General features: G+C 39.8%; 1 protein-coding gene across 3 annotated transcripts in view; it reads right to left on the bottom strand.

The window, feature by feature from the left end:
* dym (dymeclin) overlaps positions 1 to 27,656 on the bottom strand; it is a 62,333-nt gene that overhangs the window by 22,919 nt on the left and 11,758 nt on the right. For all 3 annotated transcript variants that reach the window (XM_076886580.1, XM_076886577.1, XM_012918830.4), the window contains exons 7-14: positions 27,391 to 27,516; positions 24,158 to 24,297; positions 14,940 to 15,125; positions 13,715 to 13,893; positions 12,639 to 12,764; positions 12,409 to 12,522; positions 11,101 to 11,195; positions 7,408 to 7,507 (exon numbers count right to left, since the gene is read on the bottom strand). In XM_076886580.1, coding sequence (XP_076742695.1) covers positions 7,408 to 7,507; positions 11,101 to 11,195; positions 12,409 to 12,522; positions 12,639 to 12,764; positions 13,715 to 13,893; positions 14,940 to 15,125; positions 24,158 to 24,297; positions 27,391 to 27,516 — 1,066 coding nt within the window. The remainder of the gene's footprint in view (positions 1 to 7,407; positions 7,508 to 11,100; positions 11,196 to 12,408; positions 12,523 to 12,638; positions 12,765 to 13,714; positions 13,894 to 14,939; positions 15,126 to 24,157; positions 24,298 to 27,390; positions 27,517 to 27,656) is intronic.

Here is a 27,656-nt window from a genome sequence, read left to right on the forward strand (position 1 = left end):
TCACCGTCTCGTGTGTGACGGCAGGATCCCGTGTATTGGCGTCCATATACCTTATCCTGATTAAATAGGCACACTACTTTTCTGAGACTTGGCTAGCGCTAACAGCGGGGCGGCTTGGGTGGGGAATGAAGGCAGTACTGTGGGTCATGTGGGTCATGACGTGAGTGATAATGATAAAAAAAAGATGACGCCAACTGCTGCAACAGCACTCTGGGAGATAGGTAGGCAGTGCTAATTGATCTGCTACGAGCTGTGCTCTGTTTTGCTGTGCCTCGATCGCGAAAGGACCACGATGCAGCAGGGCTGCCCTAATTACCATTTGGAAGCAGCCGATCATTAGGACCCCAGAGCACCTGCTGCCTGCAGGGGTGGCAGTCCTACTGCCTGAGAATAGCAGCTGAAAGAGGCAGTGATAGATGACAAAAGAGAAGAGGATGGCACATATATGGAGAGACGGGCTAACAGAATAATAGTAAACTAATAACTGGGCCTAACACCGTTGTTACTGGGCAGGTGAGGGGGTGAGGGAGGGGTAACTCTTGAAAGATCAGAGACCAAATTGTGGAGTCAGTGTGTAAGCTAACTCTCACCTCTCAGCAGGAAAGCACCTTAATGAGAGGAATGCAAGGAAACAGATTTATGAGACAGAGAAGAGAAGATAATGAGCTACTTATTGCATGGCAGAGAGGTTAAGAGGTTACTTGTTACATGTGATTAGTTTATTCTATGTTCAATTTCACTAGAGGCTTAGCTACTCAGCCTGGAGCCTGAAGTTGAGTTCATTTGGAGCAGTTAAAGACCACCACTCTAAAAGATCTCATTTATCTTGGTCTCCTATAGGCAAACTCTTAATTGGAGTTCAGTTAAAAAAAAAATATGCTGGTGTCCTACGTTTATATTTCCTTAAACTATGACACAACCCAGCTCATGCTAAGATGATTTTAAGAAGTCCATCCGAGTAACAGATTTGGAACTTAAAGATTCGCATGAGGAAGTCCTCTCGAAAATGAGCAACATATATTTATTCTATCTTTCATAACTTTCCAGGAATGTACACTTGATTAATTGGCCTATAAAAGATCAGCAAATAGTACTGATAGTTTACTTAGTTGTTGTTAGATTGAAATAATCTGTTATAATCTGTTCTGGATTTATAGAAGAGTGCTCAGATCTTTGTTTGTATGTGTGACTTACACATATGGTGACAAACAACCTTGTGATGAACTGCTGAATTTTATTTTATTTTATTTTATTTTATTTGATAGTTTTCATTTATTTTTGCTACCTGGTTTTAATTGAGTAATTTTTGTAACTGTGAGACACTTGCTGCTGCCCATCTTGGCCAGGTCTCTCTTGTAAAATAGGTTTTTAATCTCAATGGTGATCTTCCTGGTTAAATTAAAAAAAAAAAAAAAGGCCTTTTCTTGTTTTAATCGAACTATAACACCTGTCTGAATAAAGCCTTATAAACAGCAGAATGCATTTCATAACATGGGGCGGTGGGGAGGTCTTTATCAGCAAGAAAAGCTGTAAAACCTATAAAAATACAGTTTAAAAAATATCAAGTTTTCCCGTCACATTAGCCAAAGTGATTAAGTGGTCTGGATTGGAGTCGTCACTGAGCTGGGATTCTGAATTGAAAGTAAGAAACAATAATCTATGTTTAACCCGTCTCATCTGGTCAACTTTAAGCTCGAGTGTGCTGTGTGGTTTAAGGTTGCTAGGATGTGAAGAGGTCTCACTTTCTCAGTCTTCTCCCTGGTGCAACAATTTATAACGTGAGAGTCCTCTGTGACCTCATCATCTTATTACCAGTTTATAAATAATCCTTTGGGGTCAACCTTTGCTGATAGCAGCATGCCTGAACTAGTGTAATAAATGGTTCATGAATTGTCTTTTTTGTGTGCAACAATACTGTGCAAAAGTCTTGAACCACCCTTTCATTTCTTTATGTTTTGCTGGGAAAAAGAGAAATAAGTACAGTGATTTTTTCAAACATGTACACACACATGGAAATACAGTTTAAAAGAAAAAAACTGAGTTTGTGCAATTCTAACAAGCTTAAAAGTCAGTATAAATAAGCTCCTATGACCGTCTTTAATCTTCAACACAGCCTGAACTCTTTTAGACAAGCTTTCTTCTAATTTGTAGACACTTCCTGTTTTACCTCCTCCACACATACTAAAAATGATTTGAAGCAAAAAGCTGAAATTTGGATGAATGATGCTGCAGATTTTCAGTTTTCAGAGCTGAACTATTGCTCATTAACACTTTAAAAATGATGACAGCCCGGCTACAATATAAAGAAATGAGGGGTGACGTTTGAACAGTATTGTATATAAGCTTGTAACTTTTATTGTGTGTTAATTCAATTTTAATATTAATGTTTATGAATACTAATTGACTAAAGTAACACCCTAAAATATGAAACTACACATTTTCATCCCTTTGTTTACATTCGGGCTACAAATCTTTTTCCATCTACACGTGAACTATGTTTGAATCATCAAACAACCTACAACACACTTAACGCAGTAGAACATCGTAAACAAGCGAATAAAAAAAGAAAATGTGCAGTGAGGCCACTTCAAATAAACTAAACAATAACTGTCAGCACAAACATTAATGCTGCTTGACTGATTACAACTACTCACTCACATAAACATCGCAGACTGTATAATAGCTCGCTTCAGAAGCACAATTTCTAGTTAACAGCTTGCATCACTGAATGATTCTGGACTTTGCACAAAAAAAAATCATTTTGTAGCTTCCTAACAAATCCGCACATTCCTGAAAGCCCTGATAATAAACAGAAGGCATAATGTTTATTATCTGTTGATATATCCCCGGGCTCTGCTTTCCTCTTAAACAAGAGGAATGGTGCTACAAAGCTAATGCATGTGTCTACTCCAGCTATTAAAAAGAGATCACAGAATGTGACTCAACCAGGACACATAAACACATAGACAGGGTGGTCCACCATGCTCCTGGCAGTGTCTGTGCGCATGTAAGTGTGTGTGTGTGTGTGTGTGTGTGTGTGTGTGTGTGTGTGTGTGTGTGTGTGTGTGTGTGTGTGTGTGTGTGCGCTTGTAGTCTTTTCCCAGAAATGTACAACAGTAAACAGACTAAGAGGCAGAGAAGTAACATTACCATTACTGGCTGGGAGCATAAACAGTGACAAACAATGCAACACATACTTCCATCTTTTTATGTTTGTTTGCATGTACAACCGCAAACTGCATGTCCTCGGCATATCTCAGTGGATGAGACAGGAAAATAAGAATAAAAATGCAGACTCAGAGGTAACCATAGGATCCCACGAGAGATGCCCTTCTTGGTCTGGGAGCCTCTGGATGTTCCCCCCGGGGGTGGGGGTGGGGGCTCAAGGGCCCCAACCCCTCGCTCTGTCTTCCCTGATACTAACCAGACGCAGCCGCGCAAACACATTCAGGGACAGGGGGCATGTTCTGTGTGTGTATATACCAGAGAGAGAGAGACAGCAACCAAGAGGCAGACATCTACAGGGAGAAGGGGGGTACAGAAGAGGAGACGGAGGGAAAGATGAGACATTAACACAGAAGCAGACTGCACCCAGCTTTAACTCTCAGCTTAGGGCAGTTTGACAACGTTTTCATATCCGCCTCTCGGTCTCTCCCTCGTAAAGAGAGCGATTATACGTCCAGGACGATCCCACATTAAACAAACATTAGTTCTCTCTCCACAGCCAGGCTCGGCCAAATTGCATTGTTTCCAGATGCCTGTCACAAAAACACGCTTTAACCCACCCCAGGGCCCTCTCCTCCCCTCGTCAGCTCTCTCCTCTCCTCTGTCTCTCCTTACAGCTACCTCAGCCTCCACACCTCCCCAAGTTAAGGCGAGGGTTTGTGAGTAACACCAGGGCAGGCTGCTTTCAATTACGCCGCCACATCCGCTACTACCGCAGGAGCAGATGAGAGCCGGCGATGGAGGAAACAAAGGAGCCGGCATAATGAGACAGCAGCCCTTCCTTCAGATGTCACATCTCTCAAAACCAATGACGGGCTTTAGCTGGCGTGTAAGGTCACGTTAAGTGGCCAGACATGGAAAATTAGGAAGGAATTTCAACTTAACATTAAAACTATTAAAAGAAAAAATGGCTATACTTTATACTTGTTCATATACAATTTAAGGCCTCAGAGCAGCTTTGTGTCAGTTTCATATATTATTTTCTGCATAAACCAATGTGAAGCCTAAACCTGGGCATAATGAGTATCTTAGGGATGCTTAGGTGTTGCTCTGACAAAAATCAGCTACTTACAGCGACTACTTTCTGAGATTTTATTAACAAGTTGCTAACAAGCAGCAAACTGCTGCTCATCGGGTCTACATTTTAAACTCCCCATCTATGCCAACCTCAAATCAAAGAGAATTAACAATAAAAAAAAAGCTCTAGCAGTGCAGAGCCTAAAGGTATATTTACATTTCAGAGACCCCTCATTATTCTGTTTCTGCTCTATACGGCTGTACAACAGTGCTTTAAGCTAAATGCCACCTTCAGCATGTAAACAAGCTAAGCTGGCATGATGCAGACCATGTTAAACATTTTAGTTTAGCATACTAGCATTTACCGACAGGCACGAGAATAGACTGTTGGGAATGTCCTTCCTTTTGCTTGGTAATAAAAGACCCAATAGCACACTCAATCCAACACTTTAAATCTTACTCACAAATGCCAACATTTTGGAGGGAAACAACAAGCCAAGGAGTCTGAAAATAAGAACATGGTAAGCCATACACTATTACTTGGCATATGTTTGTCAAAAGACAGCCCATGGAGCTTCCGTCTGATAAGTAGACAATACTCAGTGTGGCACATATCCAAAGTTACATGGCAATATGTGAAGAAATAAATAAACAGACGCTACTAAAGTTGCTTTAATTTCTGAAAACACATTGTCAAACATCTGCTTTTCAATTTCACCTGTGCTACTTGAAGGTGAAAGAGAGATGTAAGACAACAGCAGGCTGGAAAGCCCTTCTTTCCAACAAATCTCCTCCACTGCTCAAAAACACCTATGACTAAGATATTCACCACTCAAAACAAGGGGAAGGCTAATTGTGTAGTTTTGTTCGAGCTTGTGCTCAAGACAAAATTTCACTCGACTTATGTCTCACCTCGAGTGTGTATATATATGTGTGTGTGTCCAAATATACAACATGTTCCCTTTCGTTACAGCACACTGTGTGGACACGGAGACGTGGATAGTAGACATGGGAACCAATGCCACAGCCAGTTAGTATAGTCTAAGCTCAAGGATAACGACAATATCAGAAAAGCTGACCAGTTCTGTCTTTAAAGTCTATGACCCAGAGAATGTGTCAGACACTTCAAGGAAAACACTCATTCAAAATTCCCATGAAATAATCGAGCTGAAAATCTGCCATGTACCCTTGAGCACTAAAGTGAGTCTCTATCAAAAGAGTGCTGTTGTGTAGATGACCTTATTTTTTGACCTCGTACTCCCATGCATGAGCATGTCTTTGACTTTTTTGAATTTTTCGCTTCTATTATATTAACTTTAAGGCCATTTTCTCATAACCGCTGTACTCACAATTTTTTTCTTTTTTTAAGAAAATGCAATCGTGGCAAACCGATCTCTTTATTTCTCCATTTGATTTTCAGTCATATAAAATGTCCACTTATGCATGTTTGTAAATAAAAAAAGAGCATTACAATAGACCCTGAAGGAAGGAGGCATCCAAACAAGGGTGGATAATTATGCTTTATACATGTGTGTTACATACTGTAGATGTCTGCTTGTAAAGGGGCCTCATCAGACAGTCACTACACGGTTGAAGAAGCACTCACATACGCTCATGTTTCCTCAACACCTTAGGGTATTTATGGGGACCTTGTCCAAACTCGCACTAACAAACACACACACACACACACACACAAATGTGTTTGCATACGCACGCTTATCTAGGACCAAGCAAATCTAATGAGACAGCCAGACCAAAAGGCAGACAAACATACCCGAGGGCAGCGGCGTCTACGTGCAAATACAGACGACATATGTTTGTCAATAGCCAACAAAATGCTCTTGTCAGGTGTGACTGTCATATCAACATATTTAAAAAGACAAATTTGCTGTCAGTCAATACCGTATTTAATTTTTTTAAACTGTCTGTTTTGTTGTTTTTCTGTCAAAAGAATAATGTGCAAAATAACTAGCTAGCTAGTTACTGCCTTTCTTTTCGCTTTGTTCCACAGAAACTGTAAAGTTGCTTTATGGTGCTGGATTATGCCAAATCATTCTTTATTTTTAACCAGTCGTGTCTACGTTGTTTTATAAATGTTCAACGCCTCAAAAACATCAGGTGGAATTAGACAAAAAAAATTAAAATAAAAAAATAAAATCTGGAACACAGAAATACATCAAATAAAACCAACTCAAGTGTAGAAGTAGCCAATGCTCTTGTTTGTATTCATTTAAAACGTAATTATTAAAACTCAAAGGCTATGATAATGCTCATTTTTCACCATTATTGAATGTTAAGATCAAACGGTCAGTGGAGTCATTTTGATGATTAATCGGACTGATCAGAACATAACAGTCCATTTGTTAACACTTATTTGCTTTCTTGCCAAGATTTAAATGAGAAAATGAGGACCACTCATCTCTGCAGGCTAAAACAGCCAGCTTGGGCAATAACCAAGAAATAATTAACATATTATTATTGTGTTCCTTTAATGCGCGGAACAACCATAGAGTAAAAGAAATGCCATCCTTTGGTTTTATGGGCATCAGGAGTAATTTATGGATGTTTAGCGCATCCATGCTAAGCCCTCAGTCTAAGGAGAATATTCACCACTGCAGTAAAAGCTCTCTGCCTGGTTCCTGGTTCCACGTTTCAATAAATTCAAGTTTTACTTTGAAGATGAACAGTCCCCATTTTGTGTCACACTTTTCACAGTTTCACTACCACTTAGCAAGCAGTCGCCAAGCGTTTGCAGACACGTTGACATGTTCTTTACTGCTGCAGCACTGCATAACTCTTTACAACCAGTTTCACTTAGCAACTTCCACCGGCATCCCCTCACCAACCAGTTAAGGACTACACACAGTTACATAGCAACCGGTGATTGCCTATTTTCTAAATTTCTTTAAAAAATAGATAACTTGCGTCCTTTGGAAAGACTTATTTATCATTGACTTGAAAAAAACAAAATAAAAATCAGCTGTTTTTTAAAACTAAAGGATGCAAATATGCTGCTTTAAACGCAAACCGATCAACTCAGCTAAACTGCCACGGATGCCCACATCTAATTACTATTCACAGTCCAAGCAGAGACATAATTTGGCAAATATGATTAAACTTAGTGCAGACTGGGACTGACTGTTTGTGTTTGTAAGTTTTACTCACATAGTCTGGCAACGCTGCGCTCTCTCCTTGTCTGCCTCTCAGAGACTGTGTTGCCTGCTCCAAAACCTTGTTGTGCTTTTTGGAAAGCAAAGCAAACAAACTGCAGGGGAGACACAGAGACACGGAAAAGGAATGAGTGTGCCTGTGACAGATGAATAACAAAACAACTCAAGTGGCATTTTATACTTAACAATGACCTTTCATTACCTCTGCTAAGAACAGAAACTTCTATTCAGAACAGTTTATTAATTTAAAAGCAGACCTGCTTGATTTGTAAATGAAGTCTTTTAAAATGAATGAATATTATTTCATATTTCATCACACTATAATCAGGGAACTACCAGGAGATTCATTTAACCACAACTCATGTTTTCTTTTCTAAATGCGACATTTTATTTGTGTACATCTCTACATGGAAATGGTCGTCCCCCTTTTAGCCTGACATGTCTGCCTCTTATTTTATGCGTTTGTCTAAACCGCTGCTGTTATGGGACCGCATGATGGCACGACACAGACAAACATCAGTCTGCTTGACTGCACCTGGGGTGTAGTAACAGTTTGGGTCAATGCATGCACAGACCCACAGAGAGTAACCATTACTGCTCTGCTCATGCAAGAGTAAACTCATTCATAGCTGAAAAGAGACAATATTCTAAAATGCATTTTTTAAGAGGCATCCTGCTGATTATCAGTGTTATTAAAAGTATTAGTTTTGGTTGTGAATTGGAGATGGACCCTCTGTCTCTCATACTGGGCCTCCCCAGCCGGCAATTAATATCCAAGAATAATAGGAGATTGTACTGTGTTCTCACCTATGCGGCAAGGAAGAATATACTACTCCAATGGATTTATGAAAAAGTACCAACTATTAAAGGTTGGCAAAGAGTAGTGTTGGATTTAGTGCCACTGGAATATCTTACATGTATACTGCATTCAAAAACAGATCAATTCTTTAAGGTGTGGGAACCATACTTGAACTATGTGGAACCTGATGTTTCTAATATTATGTTACAAGGATTCTCTTGAGTGTTTAAACTGTAATGGAACTGAGCTGTTTTTTTGTTTTTGGTTTTTTTTGGGTTTTTTTGTGTTTAGTTATCAGTTTGTTGTTTGTTTTATGTGTGTTTGTCTGTTTGTTTATTTTTTGGTTTTGAATTGTACACTGTATTATGTTATGTAATTATGTACTATTTGTGAAAATAAAAAGTTAAAAAAAATAAAAATAAAAAAATAAAAAAGTATTAGTGACCTTATCTTGTAATTACAACTTTGTAATCTCCTCTGTGGGTGCTCAGGGGTGCTAAATCTTTAATTTGTGTGTTAATCAAGAAGATTTTAAAAAAAATCTGAATAAATTAAAATCAATGACATCAACAAGCTAAAGAGGCACAAACAGAGCTCTGATAAGCCCTTGGAGCTACAACTACCCACCTGTCAGCACAGCACAGCACAGCGCACACATGCACACTCACACTCTAAATCCCCTAGCACTCATTATCCGGGATAATTGGTGAAATAGAGCTATGTGAGCAGCTACACGGAGGTCTACTTATCATCTTCAGACCTAAAGTCAAAGCCTCTATTAGCCACAACTACTCAAGGACCTCTTGTACTATCTACGCTCGTTTCCCACCACATTTTAAACGAGAGACCACCGAGTGAGCTCCACCTGGGACGGTGCCCACAATAACACACTGTCACAAGCTGGCCTGTCTCATCAGTGACACAAAAGATTTCAACAGTACTGGCATGATCCCCAAATCAGTTATGAGGCCGAAGTAATGACAGACACACTAAAGACCTAAAGACGTCCTGTTCCCAGCACTGCAGAGGTTTCGTTATGGACACACACTGTGCTCGATTGTGCTTAAACATTTGTATATATGACACAGCGTTCATTTTAAATACCCATCTGGAGGCTTGGATTCTTTTCTAAATCTAAAATTGAAATGTAGGAACGCTCATTTATAGTTTCACCATTTTATTTTAGGGCTTTATTAAAATCAGCTCATATGGTTTCAAAATAAACACAGTAAACATTTTCCTCATGCCTTTATGGTCTCAGTCACTTGTTTATTTCATACAACATGATGCTCATTTGGTATACAGTGGTGCCTTGTTTATCACGATAGTTACGTTCCAAAAATAACCCGCGATAGGTGAAATCCACAAAGTAGCCAACTTTATTTTTTACAGTTATTATAGATGTTTTATGGCCGTAAAATCCCTCACTACACACTTTATACACTTTTCTCCGACAGGCTCGAACACACTTTTCCACACGTTTAAACCTTCATAGAAAAATAAGTCCAGTATCATATAATGAAAGCAAAGGCACCCGCGGTTGCCTTTGAAGGTGCAAAATGTTTTCGGCTAGCAATGGAAGACTTATGTAAATTTGACAAGCTGAACGCATTCTGTACTGTACAGAAGACTCGGCACGAGATTGACTGACAATGGTCTACAGCCAACCAGAAGGCAGAACACAATGTGCTGTAAAATTCTGTTACATTCTGGCACACACCTTGTTGCATAACAATCCACAAACCTTTCACACCAGAGACAAAAGTAAAACCTTTCCCCCAAATTTAAAATATGAATAAAATGAGCGTGGATCGCTTTTAAAATGACAACAAATTTAGCTGTACTGGTTTATTTAGACACAATTCCAGCTTCTTATTTGTGAATATTAAATCTCATGTGTACATTTTTTTAATAAACGAAACAATGAATTGATTAATATTATAAAACAACTGGCAGATTGAAGATGCTCATTACCTGCAGCATTACAGTGACCTAAATTGCATTTGTTGAGTCTGCCGACACACGAGCAGGGATAGAGGAACAATTTGGCAGAAAGGAAATATTGATGGAGAGCAGGGAAAACGTTAAATTAGTAAGGAAAGATGTGTGGGGGTTGTGGTTAGGGCAAATCAACCCACTGCCGCCTTAAAATAAACAGCACCAGCCGCGATTCTCTCAAAGAGTCAATTATGGAGCAGAGTTCAGCGCTGCCACTCTGACATTAGGAAATTCCTGGCAGGAAATTCCCTTTATCTAGCAGCCAGCCAGTTTAGCCCAGCCCGAGCCATCGCAGTCATCACCATTATCATTATCATCAGACATGGAGTCGGTTCTTCTACATCACTTCTGGACAGACACGTAGAAACACAGAGACGCTGTTCCTCTCTGACTCAAAACACCAAAGTCACAGATATGGATAGAGACACAGGCAGGGAGATAAGACGATCCTTGAGTGTGCGTGAGTCTGTGCACGTCTTAAGGGAAGGAAACATTCCCTTCCTGTTGTCTGCAGTTAACAGACAAGAATGACTTGATATCTGTATCTGTGTGTGTGGTTTGGACCCCATCCTCTTCTTCTGTCTCCACATGGGCCAAACACTTTCCCCTTAATTTCCCCCTTCTTACATAACGATGTCATTTGCACAATCTTACCACTCACTAAATAATCTATTTTTTTTAGCCTCTTTTGCTGCAACTACTGTCAAGTTACTATAATGACAAATATTATGTGCTGCCTCAACATGAATCTGCAAAAAAAATCTACTGAGTGTTGTGCGAACGTGCTTTTTTTCTGCTTTTCAATCATCTCATACAAGTATTCTACAGACATCTCATCATCTGTCATGCCCCACTTGCTTTATTATTTGTACACCTTAGTTAATTGCTTACCTTATGATCCGCTGGGCAGCGTACTGGTGGAGACATCGAAACTGTGCTGACATGTTGGCGAGTGCAGCGAGACAGTTGGTGTGCAGGTATTTATCCTGGAGAAGACGCACACACAAGCAAGCAGACAATACTGGCATAAAGATCAAACTGAAAATTGCTTTTAACTCAAACACTCCAATCATGCCAAATGCCATGTGTGTTAAAATACATAATAAGTACTGTGAAAAAGTCTAAACCCACCCCGACTGCTTCATGTTTTGCCAGGAAAATGGGAAATAAGTGCAGCGATTTACTGCAATATGTGCAAGAATACATGGAAAAACATTATGTAAAACATTTGTATTAGCTTGTAAGTCAATATTTGTTATTCTTATTAACCTTATCCTGAACCCCCTCAGGCAAGTTTTCTTGTAATTTTGTTAACTAGTCTTCATTTATAGCTCTTCAGGCTTCTTGAAGGTTTGCCCTTCAGCTTTGGCTTTTTCACAGCCAAAGCTGTTCTTTGGGTGTTAGCTACCTTTTGGTATGTCAGGCATGATTTTACTGAATTGGCAGCGTGTGTGTTTCAGTAAAATGTATCTATAATATCTGTCTTATAAAGTCTTATTAGGGCAAAATATATTTCACAATATTAACAAATGATTAAACTTCTTATAGAAAACGACTGCCTGGTTTTTTTAAATTTAATATGAAGCAGCATTTGGGATGACATACCAATACTAGAAAACTATTGCCCACTACATCATCTGAGCTGGGAATGCACTGAACATCAGGTCTGTGTTAGGACTGAATTTGCAATGACAGACAGTAAGAAAAAATGATGCAATACATATTTCAGTAAACCACAGCCTAATTTTGGGTAAAGACATTATGATCTCTGATTCCTTGTATCCCCCCCAGCACTGGGGAATTAGATGAAAAATTAGTGTAAGGTCAGCTATTGAAACTGCACCAAATAATCATTTCAGGGACTGAGAATAATGTGCTAAGCTCTGAATGCACAACTATGTAAAATGTGACATCAAGAGAAAGGGAAAGTACATTTAGACTGAGAAACATTTTGCATGACAATTTTCACAAAGGGAAACAATCTGAAATACAAAGTATACGGTATAACACCTCATTAATGTCACATCCTTGTGCTCTTTCTCTCATTTGCTTCGATGAACAGGGGTCTCATTTAAAAAAAAAAAAATTAATTGAATTTTTTTTTTTTCAAAAAAAAAAAAAAAGTCTTTTGCACAGGACTGTAACATATGCCTCTTTCACAAATGTACAAACGTCTTCATCACCGTGTGTTAATTTTACCCTTGTCCGGGTCATGTTGAACTGGATGGTGCGAATCACCACCAGGATGAGCAAACTGCCGAGAGAAATCTCTGTTAGCGATCTCTCTGTGTACCATGTGACGTTCTTTAATATCTGTGAGATGGAGAGGGACAGAAGTTAGACGAACCAGGTGAAAAACGTCAGGAATCATTGACTATTACCACCAAGAGAGACGGTTAACAGCTGAGACGTAAAGTGCGTCTACCTACCACCTCATGGATGGACCGGTTGAAAGCATCGTCCTCTGTCAGGATGAGGAGAATGATAAGGGCCATGTAGACGTGATGAGAATTTCTTTCCTCTACGTGGTAAAGGATCTCGAGTATGGGCAACACCTGAGACAAACAGCGGGAAAAGAAAAGGAGTCAAACATGTATTCGGGGTTGACATCTGCAAGGCTTCTGACTTTGTGTGGATTTCTCATGCCATGGCTGTATAAGAAGGACATGTTCAAGACTACGGCGGCACTAAGTCATTTTACTTTTGAGCTGGCCAACAGATGAGGTGTGAGCCACAGCTCTGAAAAACAACTCTAGTGACACTTCTTATTCTTCATGGATCATCTAACCAGAGACAAACCACACATACAAAACTGGGCAAAAATCCAAACAGTCTTGGAAAAGAAGCCATTAAACAGCTCAAAATTACCATAAAACATAATGTATACACATTCCAAAAAGGGGTTATTCACATTATTCTATTTAACCCAATTTACTAATAGTGCCAGAGGCGAACAAGTTAGCAGTTAGTAATAAACATACGCAGTAGCACTGTTAGCTCATTACACTGTCACGCAGCATTGCTTCATTGTTGAGCAAAGAGCCTAGCCTCAATAGTAGCCTCCCTACTTCTGAACGAGTTTCAAAATGTGACTGAAGATTAAATTTATGAGGATTTCCAAACAAGTCTTGGAAACAACCTCATAGAGTTCTTCTGTTGTGGTTTGTTCCTCGTCTTAGCTAACAAGGCAAAAAAAAAGTTATACTACTTCCATGTTAAATCATTTGTAAATTGATCTGAGATGCCAAAGATTGATTTCCAGTCACTAAATTTCTTTGAATTTATTATCTTATAAGGAACAGCTGGCACGGTCCCACGCAGAAAATCAACAGCAATCCCCGCACTAATCTCGCCTGTTCACCGAGCCACGGCATCGGTCCTGAATGACGAAACTTCACGGCCGTACTGAATGTGTGTGTGGAAGGACTGCATGATGTGTTTTATTAAGCAAGTGTGTTATTTGTTTCCAAAATGTCAGATTCAGATTCACTTCAATCCGACCCACCAGATTGTCCATGTCAGTTCTCGACAGCACGTACGTCCTCATGTTGGTGTTCTGGTGAAGCAGGGTGTACAGCAGTAACGTGGCCTGGTCGGAGCGCTGCTGCTCACACAGAGCAGTGTACAGACTGTTGAAATTGATCTGGAAAGTGTGAGGTTGCTCTACAGGCAGCGATGATGTGTCTGCATGGACAATGGTAAATATTATCAGGATTAGTATTCACTGCCTTCTTTCACATAACTCAAACAAACAACTGTCCCAAATATGTTTTGGAACATCATAAACATTATGTGTGACAGCGCAGAAAAAGAGGCAGACCGAAAACAGTAAAAACCAAAATTCTGTTTGTAAGTATGTGCAGTTATATATTTATATAAAAACTATTAAGAGGAGGCGGCTAGTCTGTGATATTACTTTCACTCTGACCTAAATGTACACCTCTTGTACTGAAGTTTGTGTCCCAGTGGCAGGTGGGTAACACATTGGACTTAACACTTTGCCAATTGTCAGCAATTTACAACAACTAACCTGTGTTAGTAGTAAAATTTTTAATGAAATAAGGAAATACATCCCTTTAGAGTGAAGGTTTAAGATTTTTAAGGATTTGAAGTGGGCCGTAGCACTCTTGACTTTGGGAATGTAAGCAATACAGAGAAAAGCATTTAGGAAAAAAACAAAACAACCAAAATAATGCACTCCAATATCACTCTGTTCTGATTCAGTTTACATATTGAAAAAGAGCAGTGGGAAGAAAAGCACACCTTTTTAATGCCACCCCTTCACCGTAAGTTACCAGTTAATATTTATCCAGCTTTCGTACTGATATGAATCTCAATAACAACATGACAATAACACAGAACATATACAGCTACTACGTAAAATACACATTTTTATCATGTTATCTTGTTTTTTACAACTCCATAAATCCATCTTTAGCTCGGAGGGATAACTCCATGGAGACTGTGGCTGATGTTTCTTAGAAACCTAATGGAGGTCTTAAATAAGAAGTTTAATCATTTACGAACGCACTACAACTGACGGAGTATCTATGTGCGTCACTACTAAACCACGATAATTCAAAGAACAGACACAGTTTGACTTCTTCAAATCAGAGATTCGTAGAAAATAAAAAGATAAATAATGAAATCTGTTTTTTTCTTGATATGTTCGTCTAATCTGATTTTCGCATGCTGTGTTACACACGCCTTGTTTATCTAGTACATATTACCTTGTGTGTTTCTGAAACAAGTAATAGCCTGGCGGTAGGGGTTGGGCCATTCAGGCCCATCTGTCAGATTGGCTAATACCAGCAGTAACAGAAGACTCTGATTGGACAAAGGTAAAGGGTCATGTTCCTGGTCTATCCCAGCTCTGCTGCCAGCTCCACCCAATGTGAAGACACTCCACAGACCGCCTGCAAAGAGCAAGACACAATCTTTTTCACCAAGGGTTTTTTCTCTTTTATTAAGTTTTATTTAAAACTGTAAGAAAAGAAATGTGGAATTTAGAGACACAATTAGAGGTACAAGAAAGCTTATGTACAGATAGACAGATAAATACGTTGTTGTTTTTGCTCATAATGCATAAAAACCAATAAAAAAACAAAAACAAAAACAGACACACAAAAAAACAACCAACCATACTGTCATATGAGAAAGCATGGATATACTTCCTATAAATGGCAACAAAGAGTATCTGGATTAGTTGTAACTCGCCGAGTGGTTTTATATATTAAATATGAATTTCTATAAATTGAAGCTGGTTCATAAAAAAAAAGAAAAAAGGCAAAAAAAAAAAAAGGCAAACACAAGTGAAGTGAGCTCAGAGTAAAGGTCAAGCATCTTTAGCTTGAACACAGAAGATAACTGAACTCATCACAACAGCATAAAAAAGTATTTTCTTTCATACACAGTTGAGTTAATAAAGACCTGCAGTACATTAGACAACATAGAATAACTGCAAAAAATGGTGTGAAACAATGGAAAAGGTTGCTTCAGACAAGAGAGAGGTCGATGAAAAGATACAACTCAATTCACGGAACATCTGAAGTAGGATCAAAGAGTACTCGCACAGAGGGGATGAGACACGGCAGAAGCACTCATAAGCTTAAACCAAGAAAACCAAGCTTAAACGTACAAAAGAACATGCTCAGGGAGTTGCATTCACACCAGTCTATAGCATAAACTCTATGTGGAGAAAGCTAGGGGAAGATCTGCAACAGAGAGTTTAAACGGCCCTCCAAGAGCACTGAACCAAATCCCACAGAGCGCCCTCGATTAGCCCCGAAAAAAGAGACATTAGCTGGTCGACGCTTTGTATAGATGAACAAACGCTTTGCTGAATGACAGAAACTAGTCAATCCAAACCCCAGATGCTTCGTTATCTTTTTAAGTTGATGTGGAAGTTTAATGGCAAACATTACTGGTGTTTTGGTAAGATTATCTGCTTTTGGTGTCTGTCACCTGAACATTGAGCTGCTTTGCATACTATATTGCCATTCAGTATGTGTCTGCTGTTCAGTGATGATCAGATTAGAGTACAGCGGGTTCCTACAGCTTCCTGTGGAGTCTAAAAGAAAACGTGTGTGTACCACGACTTGTATTTGAAATGAAAGTCACTGTGAAACTACGTAAACATGAGAAATTAAAAGCAACTTCATTCATTGTAAGAACATGAATCATATTTGAGGATCGACTGGACTGAAAACTTTAGTCCTCTGTTTCTACAGAAAATTGAAGTAAGATTCAGTTGGAAGAGCAGTTAGCTTGTACATGGAAATCTTATCAAAGAAATCATTTGACAATTGAGTCCTTTTCAGCCTTAAAAACAGATTTACACTTCAGTGGGGAAAAAAGAAAAGTATTCACAGCCAGACTGATGTAATCAAGGCCAAATAGGCACAATGGAGTCACGCACAATGGTTTGCAGCACCTGAAATTTGAAACAACACAGACGGCGCCACAGCACAAACGGAAAGTGGAACTACTGGGTTAGGGTTTTTTTGTCCCCCCCTCTTTCTTGTTGGGTGATGAGAGAGAGATGAGAGAATTTCTTGTAGAGCAAGCGAAGTGCTGGTGTTTTCAAGCATCAAGAGAAAGCTCAAGAAACATGAACAGCAAGGTACACAGATGACAGTCTCTGGCTCCTCCACGTCTAGCCAAACAGAATGCGTGAACCAAGTGTTAGAGTGCAGTTGTGAGCCCACAATGATCCAACTAGTGAGCTCAAGAACAAGCCAAGCAGATCTGTTGCCATCTAGAGCCGAAGGCTGGAAGAGCGTAACAAACGTCTGGCTGAAGTTACACATGGAGCCATGTTAATTAGCTGCCCTGAGCCCTGATATGACGCCTGTTTAAGCCGGCATCCCATCATATTATAAAAAAAATAACTGAAGAAAATTAAAGAGGCATTCTCATGTATCCTGTTTGGACTGATGGGAAACAAAAGCGTCCAAGACAAAAAGAACGTTTCTGACTGAAGAAGCCTGAAACTAATTTGTCTTAAATGACTTTGCATTCTGAAAAAGGAGCTTTTCAAACACGTTTCCCCCCCCTTATTTTTCTCCTTATGTTTACATGTTGGTTCACTAATGACTAGCCAAGAGCTACTCCAACGTTTGTGTTTAGGAATGTGAACCCAATTCCATAGAGGAGGGGACGAAGCTTGTTTATATGTGGGTGAAAGAACATCAGCAAAGTGCTTTGACAACAACAAGAAAAAAAAATAACCCCGAGAGATGAATTACATAATTTGCACTGGTCACTCTGTCTCTCCCTTACACACAAACACGCACACACACGCACATGATAAGCTTTCATTTCTGCTGGCCAGAAAGAGACGCGAGTGTGAGAGAAAACAAGATCAAGCGAGAGAAGGCCAAGCTGTGACGGAGCCCCGTACATCTCTTCACTGGCACCACAGTGACTAGCCCAGCAGTTTCAGAGAGACCGGTCTGGCAGCCACATTTCCTGCACTATATCTGACGCACGCACGCACACACACACACACACACACACACACACACACACACACACACACACACACACACACACACACACACACACACACACACACACACACACACACACACACACACACACACACAGCTCTATTTTACCTTAGTGGGTGCTGTTTGTTAGCCATCTGGCCTGGTTCCCTCTGCCTGTCTGCCTGCCCACCACATAAACCCAATAATGCTACCCTGCTTAGGCTGCTCAGGACCTGGCCAGCTGCCCAGTGGAAAAAGAGGAGGAGGAGGACACCAGGAGGAGGAAGGGGAAAGTGAGGAAAAGAGAAGGTCACACACTCTCTCACAGAGGCTACTACGCTGAAATGAGAATCTGGGCTTTAGGACTTGGGGGGTGCTGAAAGGTGCTACATGCAAACCATGCCCCCAGAAAACCTTACTTTACTTGCAGGATGAGCATGTTACCAAAACAACCTCTTCATTATCTGCACTTCTCCTCACAATGTGCACCCACAGTCTATAGAAACTCAAAGCCAGACCACACTGCAAGTTTCTGCAACAGAACATGCGGTGCTGTTGCTTTACTTGGCCTTAGTCTTGCATAATGACTACTGCCATCAGACACGCGAATACTGGCGCACAGAGTATTTAAATCAAAACATTAGGTGGGCTGAAAACCCTCTAAGTCCAGATCACCTAGATGAATTGATATTGACCTCGACTCTCACTTTATTTCTTCTGATGCAGTTCATAATGCAGGTTGTAGTAATGGAGTGAACATAGTTATATTTAAAAATTTCAGTCCTAATTAAGCTGGCTTGTACTCCTTAACATCTGACGACTGTCATTTTTCAGCTGCAGTAATTCCAGCAATAGAAGCAGGCTTATTAAAAAAAACAAAAAAACATACAAGAGTTCAAATCTCTATGAAACGAGTGAAATTTTTGCTTTTCTAATTCAGGAGCAACGTGAACATGTAAACACCTCAGTGGAGACACTAGAGAAGGGAGCTGGAGTTGGAAAGGATTCCACATAGTTACGGCTAAAAACACAGCGCAGACAGACACTGGTCAACAGAGACAGACACAGTGTGCTACTTACTTATTTACTTGCATAACAGTGAATGAAATATGACTTCAGGGCTTTAGCCCAATGTTTTGGCCAAGCACGCAGATACACTGATACAAACACATGCACGCACACACACATGCGCGCATGTGGATATGTCAAACCTCTGATGATTATCTTAAAAAAATTCATGTGGGGAAACATGTTGTGCAGACGATAAATAAACACACTTCTTCACAAAAAATATGCTCAAAGCGCATTTATCCAAATGCAATCCAAAACCATGGTAACATAAACATATCCGACATATGAGAACATTCCACAGATTTTGTAACCGTCATAATGATAATACAAAGTTCTGCCACAACAAATCCTCCACTCCTAATAGCAAAATGAGAGCAGTCTCCAGTCCAAGCTAGAAATGTATCATTTTCTGTTAAGTGCGCTATGCCAATAATGTCACATACACGTACACATAGCGTGTCTGTGTGGCTGCTGCTAACTCAATATTAATCATGTAGACTGCAGATAACAAACTGCAGAATCAGAAAGCTGTTTGTGTCATTACATATTTAACAAAAACAAAGCCAAAAATGCAGAAGACGGAATGTGGAAGTAGAAGTACACTCCATGATTCAGTAGCTTGTAGAAGCACCTTTAGCAACAATAACTTGTATGATAAAGTGTATGACTTTATCAGTCTCGTACATGAATGTGGGGGGTTTCGAGACACTCTTCTTTACAGTGCTACTTCAGTTCAGTTGAGGTCTGCGGGCATTCATTTTTGCACAGCTATCTTAAGGTCTCACCACAGCACTTCAATCAGGTTGAAGTCTGGACTTTGACTGGGCCACTGAAACATGTTTACTGTCTTCTTTTTCAGCCATTCTGCTGTAGCTTTGCTGCTGTGCTATATTGTTGCATGACCCAATTTGGGCCAAGCTTCAAAGATAGCTTCACATTTGAATCTAGAATAGTTTGGTACGCAGAGGAGTTTATGGTTGACTCAATGCCTGCAAGGTACAAAACAAGCCCAAATCATCACGCCCCCACCACCGTGCCTTACAGTTGGTGTGAGGTGTTTGTGTTGATATGCTGGATGTTTGACCAAACATGGTGCTGTGCATTATAGCCAAACATTTCCATTTTGATTTGTCTGTCCAGGGGAATTTGTTACAGAAGTCTTGTGGTTTGTTCAGATGCAACTTTGCAAACCTAAGCTCTGCTGATATGACTGTTCTTATGACAGTCCTGAAGTCTTCTTCTAGTTGGACTGTTATGAACTTGCTAAGTCCTGAAGAGTCTGAGATGTAGTTGTTTTTTTTTTTGTTTTTTTTTTAAATATTTCTCTGCCCTTGCACAGTCTGACCTCAGGGTACATTTGCTGGGACATCCACTCTTAGGAAGTTTGGCAACTGTCTTAACAGTTTTCCACTTGTGAAAAATCCAGTTATTCTGAAATAGTTTTATAACCCTTCCCTGATTGAAGGGCAAAGACAATTGCTTCTCTTAGATCATTGCTGAATTCATTCCTCCTTGGTCCAGATGAACAAGCAGATAGATCTCTTCCTTTTATAGAGGTGGTCACACTTGCAGCTGATCAGTTAAACAAGTGCCTTTGATTATCAGCACCTGGAGGCTAATTACCAATTGAATTCCTATGGAAGCAGAGGGAGGGGAGTGAAGAGGAGGGGAGGAAAAGCTCCTGAGTTGCCAGTCTGGGTGATAATCCCCCCTGCAGACGCTTGCTCAGACTGAGACAGCAGAGTGTGTGACAGACATCCTACCCCTTAGACATTAAAATGCCAAAGAAACTCAAGAACTGCTTTGCTTTGCCAAGGTCAGTGTCTGGTTCTTGGAAAAAATCTGTCCACGATTCAAGTGTTTAGGCATGGCAAGTATAAAAAAACAAAACAGGTAGTGTCATAACGCGTTACTGTAATCTGATTACTTTTTTCAAGTAACGAGTAAAGTAAGGGATTACTATTGCAAAAACGGTAATTAGATTACCGTTACTTTCCCGTAGGAACGCTGCGTTACTGCGTTACTAAAACCGTGATTTTTTGCGAGAATGTCTCATGACAGTGACAGTGACATAAGTTAGTGACAACAGCTGTGTGCAGATCAACAATGGATCACATATCGATTGTGGGAGAGAGTATGAGCGTGCAGCGTTTAAAGCGTGGAAGTACTGACCTTACTTTGAGTTTGATTCCATAAAATGTGACAAAAACATTAGCGTCCATCGTGCGTGGGAAGAAAACTTATTTTTACAGCAGAAAAAAAACCCTAAACTTCCAAGCAAGCACGGAGTGCAAAATGACGTAATGGGAAATTCACAGAGAAACTCGCGGATTCTTCCACTGACCACGGCACACCTGCACCAGGGTAAACCTCCGCCTACCGCAGTCCTGCTTTACAGGTGAAAATAGAGCAACAGGACAGCTGAGTCTTTGACTTTATTTATTTTCTGCTGTGTTTTACTTGCATCTATTTGAAAGAGTGAGTGTAAACACAAAAAATATATTATTTTATGTGCTGGAATGTGCAGAAAATAGGTTTAAATGTTAAACTAATTTATTCAAGTCAGAGAATGTTGCATATAATTAAATTTTTGCTTGATGCATAAAGTTAAAAGATTAAAACTGATAAAACAAGTTAAAAAAAAGAGACTTTTCCATTTGATTACATTTTGTATGATGGATTATGCAGAAAAAGTAGAATTGGGCTGAAAGATCTATCGCTTTATCACCTCTTCAGGTTGTAAATCGTGTTTTTAAAAAGTAACTAACTAACTAAGTAATTAATTACTTTTGAAAATAAGTAATCAGTAAAGTAACGGATTACTTTTTTGGGGAAGTAATCAGTAATTAGTTACTGATTACTTTTTTCAAGTAACTTGACCAACACTGGTCATAACTAGTCCAGACCAAACTGTGTGTGTGTTTAGGGGTTACATCTCTAAATGAACTCCTCACACATTCTTTCCTTTCTTTAAGAAATAAAACAACTGTGAATAGCATACCCACTGTGTGGAAAAACTGCACAGAAACAGTTTGTGCGTTTGCTGATATTTGTTGAGCTATTAGAAATATTGCCTTCCACTTCAAAAATGTTTCTCCACATTTGTAGTGCTAGCTATTTGCTGAAATACCATTACCACAATTTACACACATCTGCGCCAAAAACGCCATTTTGGATCGTTCGCAGTCACTTTAACCCCCTGAGTGATCTCTTCCTTTACAATAACCCTCAGTGATGGATACATCAATAAGATTGTGTTATTGTTTCCTTTATTAGGTTCCAACTGGTTTATTGTTGGAAACGCACTCATTCACAGGAAACAATAACTCTCCTCAAATGTCTTAAACCTAAAGTAATGAGCACGTTTCAAAAATGCAAGGAGTAGAAAGTACAGATGTAACAAATAAAAGTAAAATGTGGTCAGAAAGCTAAACGCTCCAGTAAAGCGCAGATAGACGAAGATTCTACTCAAGTACAGGAACAAAGCATGTGTATCCTTCTCACCCATGAAATCTTTCTGTGACATCCTTTAGTACACGGCCACATTAATACAGATGAATAATACTGCTCTTTGCCTCAGCTGTATTTTGTCCTCTGTGCTACTTAGTTCAGTAGACTGAGATGATAAAATGAAATCGGCTCAACATAAATGCCATCATTCAACTCAGAGCACTATTTTGCATAAATATAGCTTTGCATGGCTCAACAGTTGTAGTCTAGTTTAATATCATCAGTTATTTTCGACTGATGACTTTATATAATCGTTTTCGCAAGCTGAGCAATCCCAACCACGAGGGGCAAACTGCCCTTCAGTTGTGAAACTGGTCTAATTCTCCTAACTAGCCAAACGTTTGCTAGTATAACGAAGTTCAAGAAAGTCATCTGATAGTTACTGTTTTCAGAATAACACCCACTTGTATATTCTGTCAGTGCCAAATGCCTCCATGCATACGAGACACAGAGACAGAGAAAGAAAACAAGTGTTGTTTCTGAGCTCTGAGCATAAGAGGGCTTGTGTCTTTGTTGGTCTGCGTGTGTGTGTATAAGGGAGGCGGCTGCAGACAGACAGGCTCTAGAGGATTACAGAACAGGACAGGGCACCATAACTCATCGAGCTGATCACTGGCCACAGACAGACAGGCTGGCTTGAATGGTGATGGCTCACTGATAGGAATCTGCCACCAACAACCGACAAAGACCGTTTATCCGTGGGGGAAACCCGGCCCTGTTCTCACACTGAAACAGGCACACACAGTGCACATTACCAGCTAAAAATGCACACAACAAAAATCCGCTCATTTTTTTGTCATTCATTTCAGCAGCGTTGCTCTCACTTTTATTTCTCAGATGCGTCGGGTCAGTTTATATTTTATAAAATCCCCCACACCCCAACATAACTGTAATGTATAAATCTTACGGCGTGTGGATGTGTTAATCCAACAGTTTGATTTTGATGTGTTGCTAGTGGCAACATCACTAGAACAAAAGACAAAAATGGGTGAGGAACACAAGGAGTCGTTATGGAGACAGAAAAGTAGGCACCCAGTTAAATTCACACAGGAAAACCCCAACCAGCCAGTGAATTCAATTTGGCATGTTATTGAGAAATTATTATATTTGAATTTTTTTGCAGTGTGTGTATGTGTGAGAAACAATATGAGACGGGGAAAAATATGAGTCTTTGGATGTGACTAGACACATCGCTGCTTCATTTTAGGCAACAATTTGGAAGGAAAAAACAGGTGACTGCATCTGAAAAGCTCACCACAGTCCCCTAATGCAATAATACAGTAATCTAAGGGCGTTTTCACACCTGCAGTGTGTCCGTTTAAATCAAAGTAATTAGTTTTCCCCTCTTGGTGGGGTTCATTTGTGTAGGTGTGAACACAGTAGAGCTAAAAAACCTCTCATAGCCTCGTATCCTTTGTATTCTCAGTGTGGGAAGGTACCATAGATGTGCAAAGGTCTGTGCAGGCTAGCAACTAGCCGTGAACTGAACATAAATTCTCTGAGTTCTCCAATAGTCCAGAACACAGCACCCCACCACAGATACATGTGGCCAGTGAGCAGACTGAACATTGTCACGTAGTTTTCAGTGACACATTTTGATTCATCTGAAAACAAATCAGACCACGGGGAAAAGCTACAAGTAAACAAACTAAAGGTGTGAAAATGACCAAAGTTCCAAAGTTTTACAGAAATGTACAAAGTAAACTGTTTAAATATTCACACTTTGACTACGAATTAAAAATAAAGATATTTCAATAAAAACATAAACACACAAAAAGTGGGATCTGCCTTCTTATCTGGGTAGCAATCTGATTAGTAAATACAATAATAATTAAGCTTTCCCTTTTTTTATCGTGTGTTGATGAGTGTGCTCGTACTTGCCACCCCTGACGCCAGACCATAAAGCAAGCCGCCCTCAGCTTTTGGTTCGAAAATGTGGGTTGAAGGAGGAGGACACTTCTCTTGCCTTATGAAGTTGTAGAGCAGGGTCTTCACCAGTCGACTGGTTAAACACATGCTGTGGAAAAGGGATGATAACGGTTTTAAAAAGACAAAACTGGACATTCGGACTCAATGTGAGACATAAATGCACATTTATACCTCAGCGCATATGAAAAGTCAAAGGAAATTGGGCTTGTTATTTTATTTGACTTTATCCTCCCTTTTTTCTTGCATCACAAAGAGTATGGAGTAGTAGCTGCATTCGTACTGGGTTCATCATTTGTCTCTATATTCACTGCTTAGATTAGGCCTTAAAAGTAAAGCACACATAAAGAATAAAGCCCTACAGTTGTGGTCTTATCTTTATTTCAATTCTTTAAAATTAGATCATGTGTGAATAATTGAAGGGCTGAACAATAAAGGTTTTGAATAATATAAGGAGGCACGGAGACAATCACTCTCATCTTTAGCACTTTAGTTTTCTTTATTAGATATATAATAAGTGAAGCCTTCCGCAAAAGTTCTGAGAATAAAAGCACTGGGGTTATTTGGTCATGTTTAAAAGTGTTCCTTACCTGCTAAAGACAAGAAATGCTAATTTTAGAAACAGAATAGGAACAGATTGTGAGGATTTTCTCCAGAGAGAGAGGAAAAAAAATCAGCTCTTTTGCAAAGTCAGCCTTAGCACCTTCCTAGTCGCTGATCACGCCATATTCTTCACAGTGCAGCAGAAAGCAAAACGCACATATGTGCATGCAGGTGCGTGTCTACAGCCACGTCTAACAACCCGCTCGCCATTTACACGTGTCTATGTTGGGCATCAATCTTAGTCAGTTTTCCCTTCTTTACACGTAAGCTGTAATTTCTTGTGGATCTAATATCACTGTTTGTGCTTTACTTTCTGGAAACACTAAATCTTATTAGATGGCCTTCAAAGCTGTTTTGTCACTTGAAAACCTTTCATCACTTCAATCCACTGAGCCAAAGTGCTCGCTTTGGTTGTGTTAGTCTAAACTGCAACTATTGGACTCAAACAAAATGCATCAAAATACAGCAGTTATCTAAATTTAATAACATTCAAGAAAACCATTTCCATGTACAGGCTTGCATTAACATTTATTATAATAAACAGGCTAATGTTTCGCTCTCACACTGCTGTGGCTGTGATTGGCTAAATTAGTTTTGTTTTCTTCTTTTGGTATCAGTTAAATGGGACAAGGACAACCAACAGGTTAATTTTATGTGAGTAGATTATTTGACTGAAAAACAAAAATATTATGGGGCTGTATTTATAAAAAATACAAAAAACCCTATTATATTTATTTACAGGTTCAGACATTTTAGCTCCCCTCCCAAAAAATGCAATCTATTGATCAGCTGATTTGGCATAAACATTAGTTATGGACTGCAACTTATAGTATGGCACAGCAGCCTGAGGGCTCTTGGCTAACACCTTGTGAATCCTGCAGAAGTCAAGCCGTTAACCACCGCATAAATATTTCAATGCAACTATTTTTCCCCTGTCACAATTACATGTATTATAACCATTTATTCCTCTGCCCAAACAGGATCTTCAAGCTTCAATGATACAATACAATAAGTTCCCCATAGCTCTGGACAGTGACAAGCATCAATGCTAGTGGAACGATATTAGCCATGCTGCATGCAAACACCCTGTTGTTCTGTGGAATTATCATCAAAAACAAAAATAAATCACCGAGTCTCGTTTTCTCAGATGTGCCTGAAGACTTGTGCAGGTCTGCAGCCAACAACAGAACATTTGGTGTTTTTGCTCATTGCTTAGACGTTTTAGAGTCAGACAAGCCACTCTAGCAAGTGAACAAAAATGGCAGACTGAAGCAGCAGCTCATTGTTTATTTTAAGGTTTGCCAAACTGGCTGCTTTGTAGGCGTTCTGCACATGCACTGCGCAGTCATGTAGATACACTCAGTGACTATTTTAATAGATATACCTATTCAGCTGCTTATTAATTAAAAATATTCAATTTAATTTGCATATAGCCACAAATCACAGTCACCGCAAGGGATGTTTTATAATGAGGTAACGACTCTACAATATTAGAGAGAAAAAAAAACAAAAAACAGATGCAAGCACTAGGTGACAGTGGGAAGGAAAAACTCTCTTTTCACAGGAAGAAACCCCTGGCAGAACCAAGCTCAGGGAGGGGCAGTCATCTGCTGCCACTGGCTAGAGGTGAAGGGAGGAAGACAGACATATATACTATGTCCTGAAACCAGCCAATGATGTGACAGTAACTCATTTAGGCATGTTTAAATCAACCTGCTATCTCAAGGGTTTACAGAAGATGGTATAAAAAGAGAGCAAATATGCAGTTGGCAGCAGTTCACAGGGTCAAAAGGCCTTAAGGCAGGGTGTCCAACTCCAGGCCTCAAGGGCCGGTGCCTGCAGGTTTTATCACACTGGAACAACACACCTGAATCAAATAATGAGTTCATTACCAGCCTCTGGAGAACTTCAAGACATGTTGAGGAGGTCATTTAGCCTTTTAAATCAGCTGTCTCAAACCTGCAGGTAACCGGCCCTTGGGGCTTGGAGTTGGACACCCCTACCTTAAGGGGAATGGTCAAATTGCTTTAAGAAGGCAACAGTAACTCAAATTGCAACATTTTGTGGAAGAGCATCTCTGAACATGCAACCTGCTGAACCTTGAAGCAGGTGGGGCAGCAGAAGAGCACACCGGGGGTCACTCCTGTCAGGTTATGTTGCATGGACTTCGCAAAATTGTTGGATAACAGAAGAAAAACTTTGCAGCATTCAGATGGTAGGGTCAGAATTTGGTATAAACACCATGAAAGGATGGATCCATCCTGCCTTGCATCATCAGTTCAAGGTACTGATGGTGCAATGCTGTTGGGGAGATTTTCTAGAGACACTGCGACTACCTGAGGATTGTTGCTGACCATGTCCATCCTTTTATGACCACAGGGTACCCAGATTTAATTTGTGCCACTAAGAATTCAAGCAGGTCAAGCAAGCCAAAAGGGGGACCAGTTTGATATAACTAATAAAGTGGCTTGTGAGCACATAATCACATACAAAACACTTCCATTTCTACCTTTTCTGTTAATATGGGCACTTCAAGTTAAGTGTAGTCTTCAGTGGAGTGTGAGCGAGTGTGTTTCCTCACCATCGTCCCTTCATGATGTGCTGGTATATAATTCCATCTCTGAGGATGTCTTTGTAGAAGAGCTGATAGGAGAAGAATACCAGCAGCACGGTCACTGCCTCAAACAGGATGCTATAGGTGATGTCACTAAAGAAAACAATGTAACACAAAGAGTTCATGTAAATAAACAAACTCAATTTTATAGCTAAACATCTGCATAAAATAATATCTATAAGCATTTCATGCATGCTTTCAAACAGAATAGATTGATATGCTCTCTTGGCTGC

Source organism: Maylandia zebra, linkage group LG7 (assembly GCF_041146795.1).
Source record: "Maylandia zebra isolate NMK-2024a linkage group LG7, Mzebra_GT3a, whole genome shotgun sequence".
Lineage (NCBI taxonomy): Eukaryota > Metazoa > Chordata > Actinopteri > Cichliformes > Cichlidae > Maylandia > Maylandia zebra.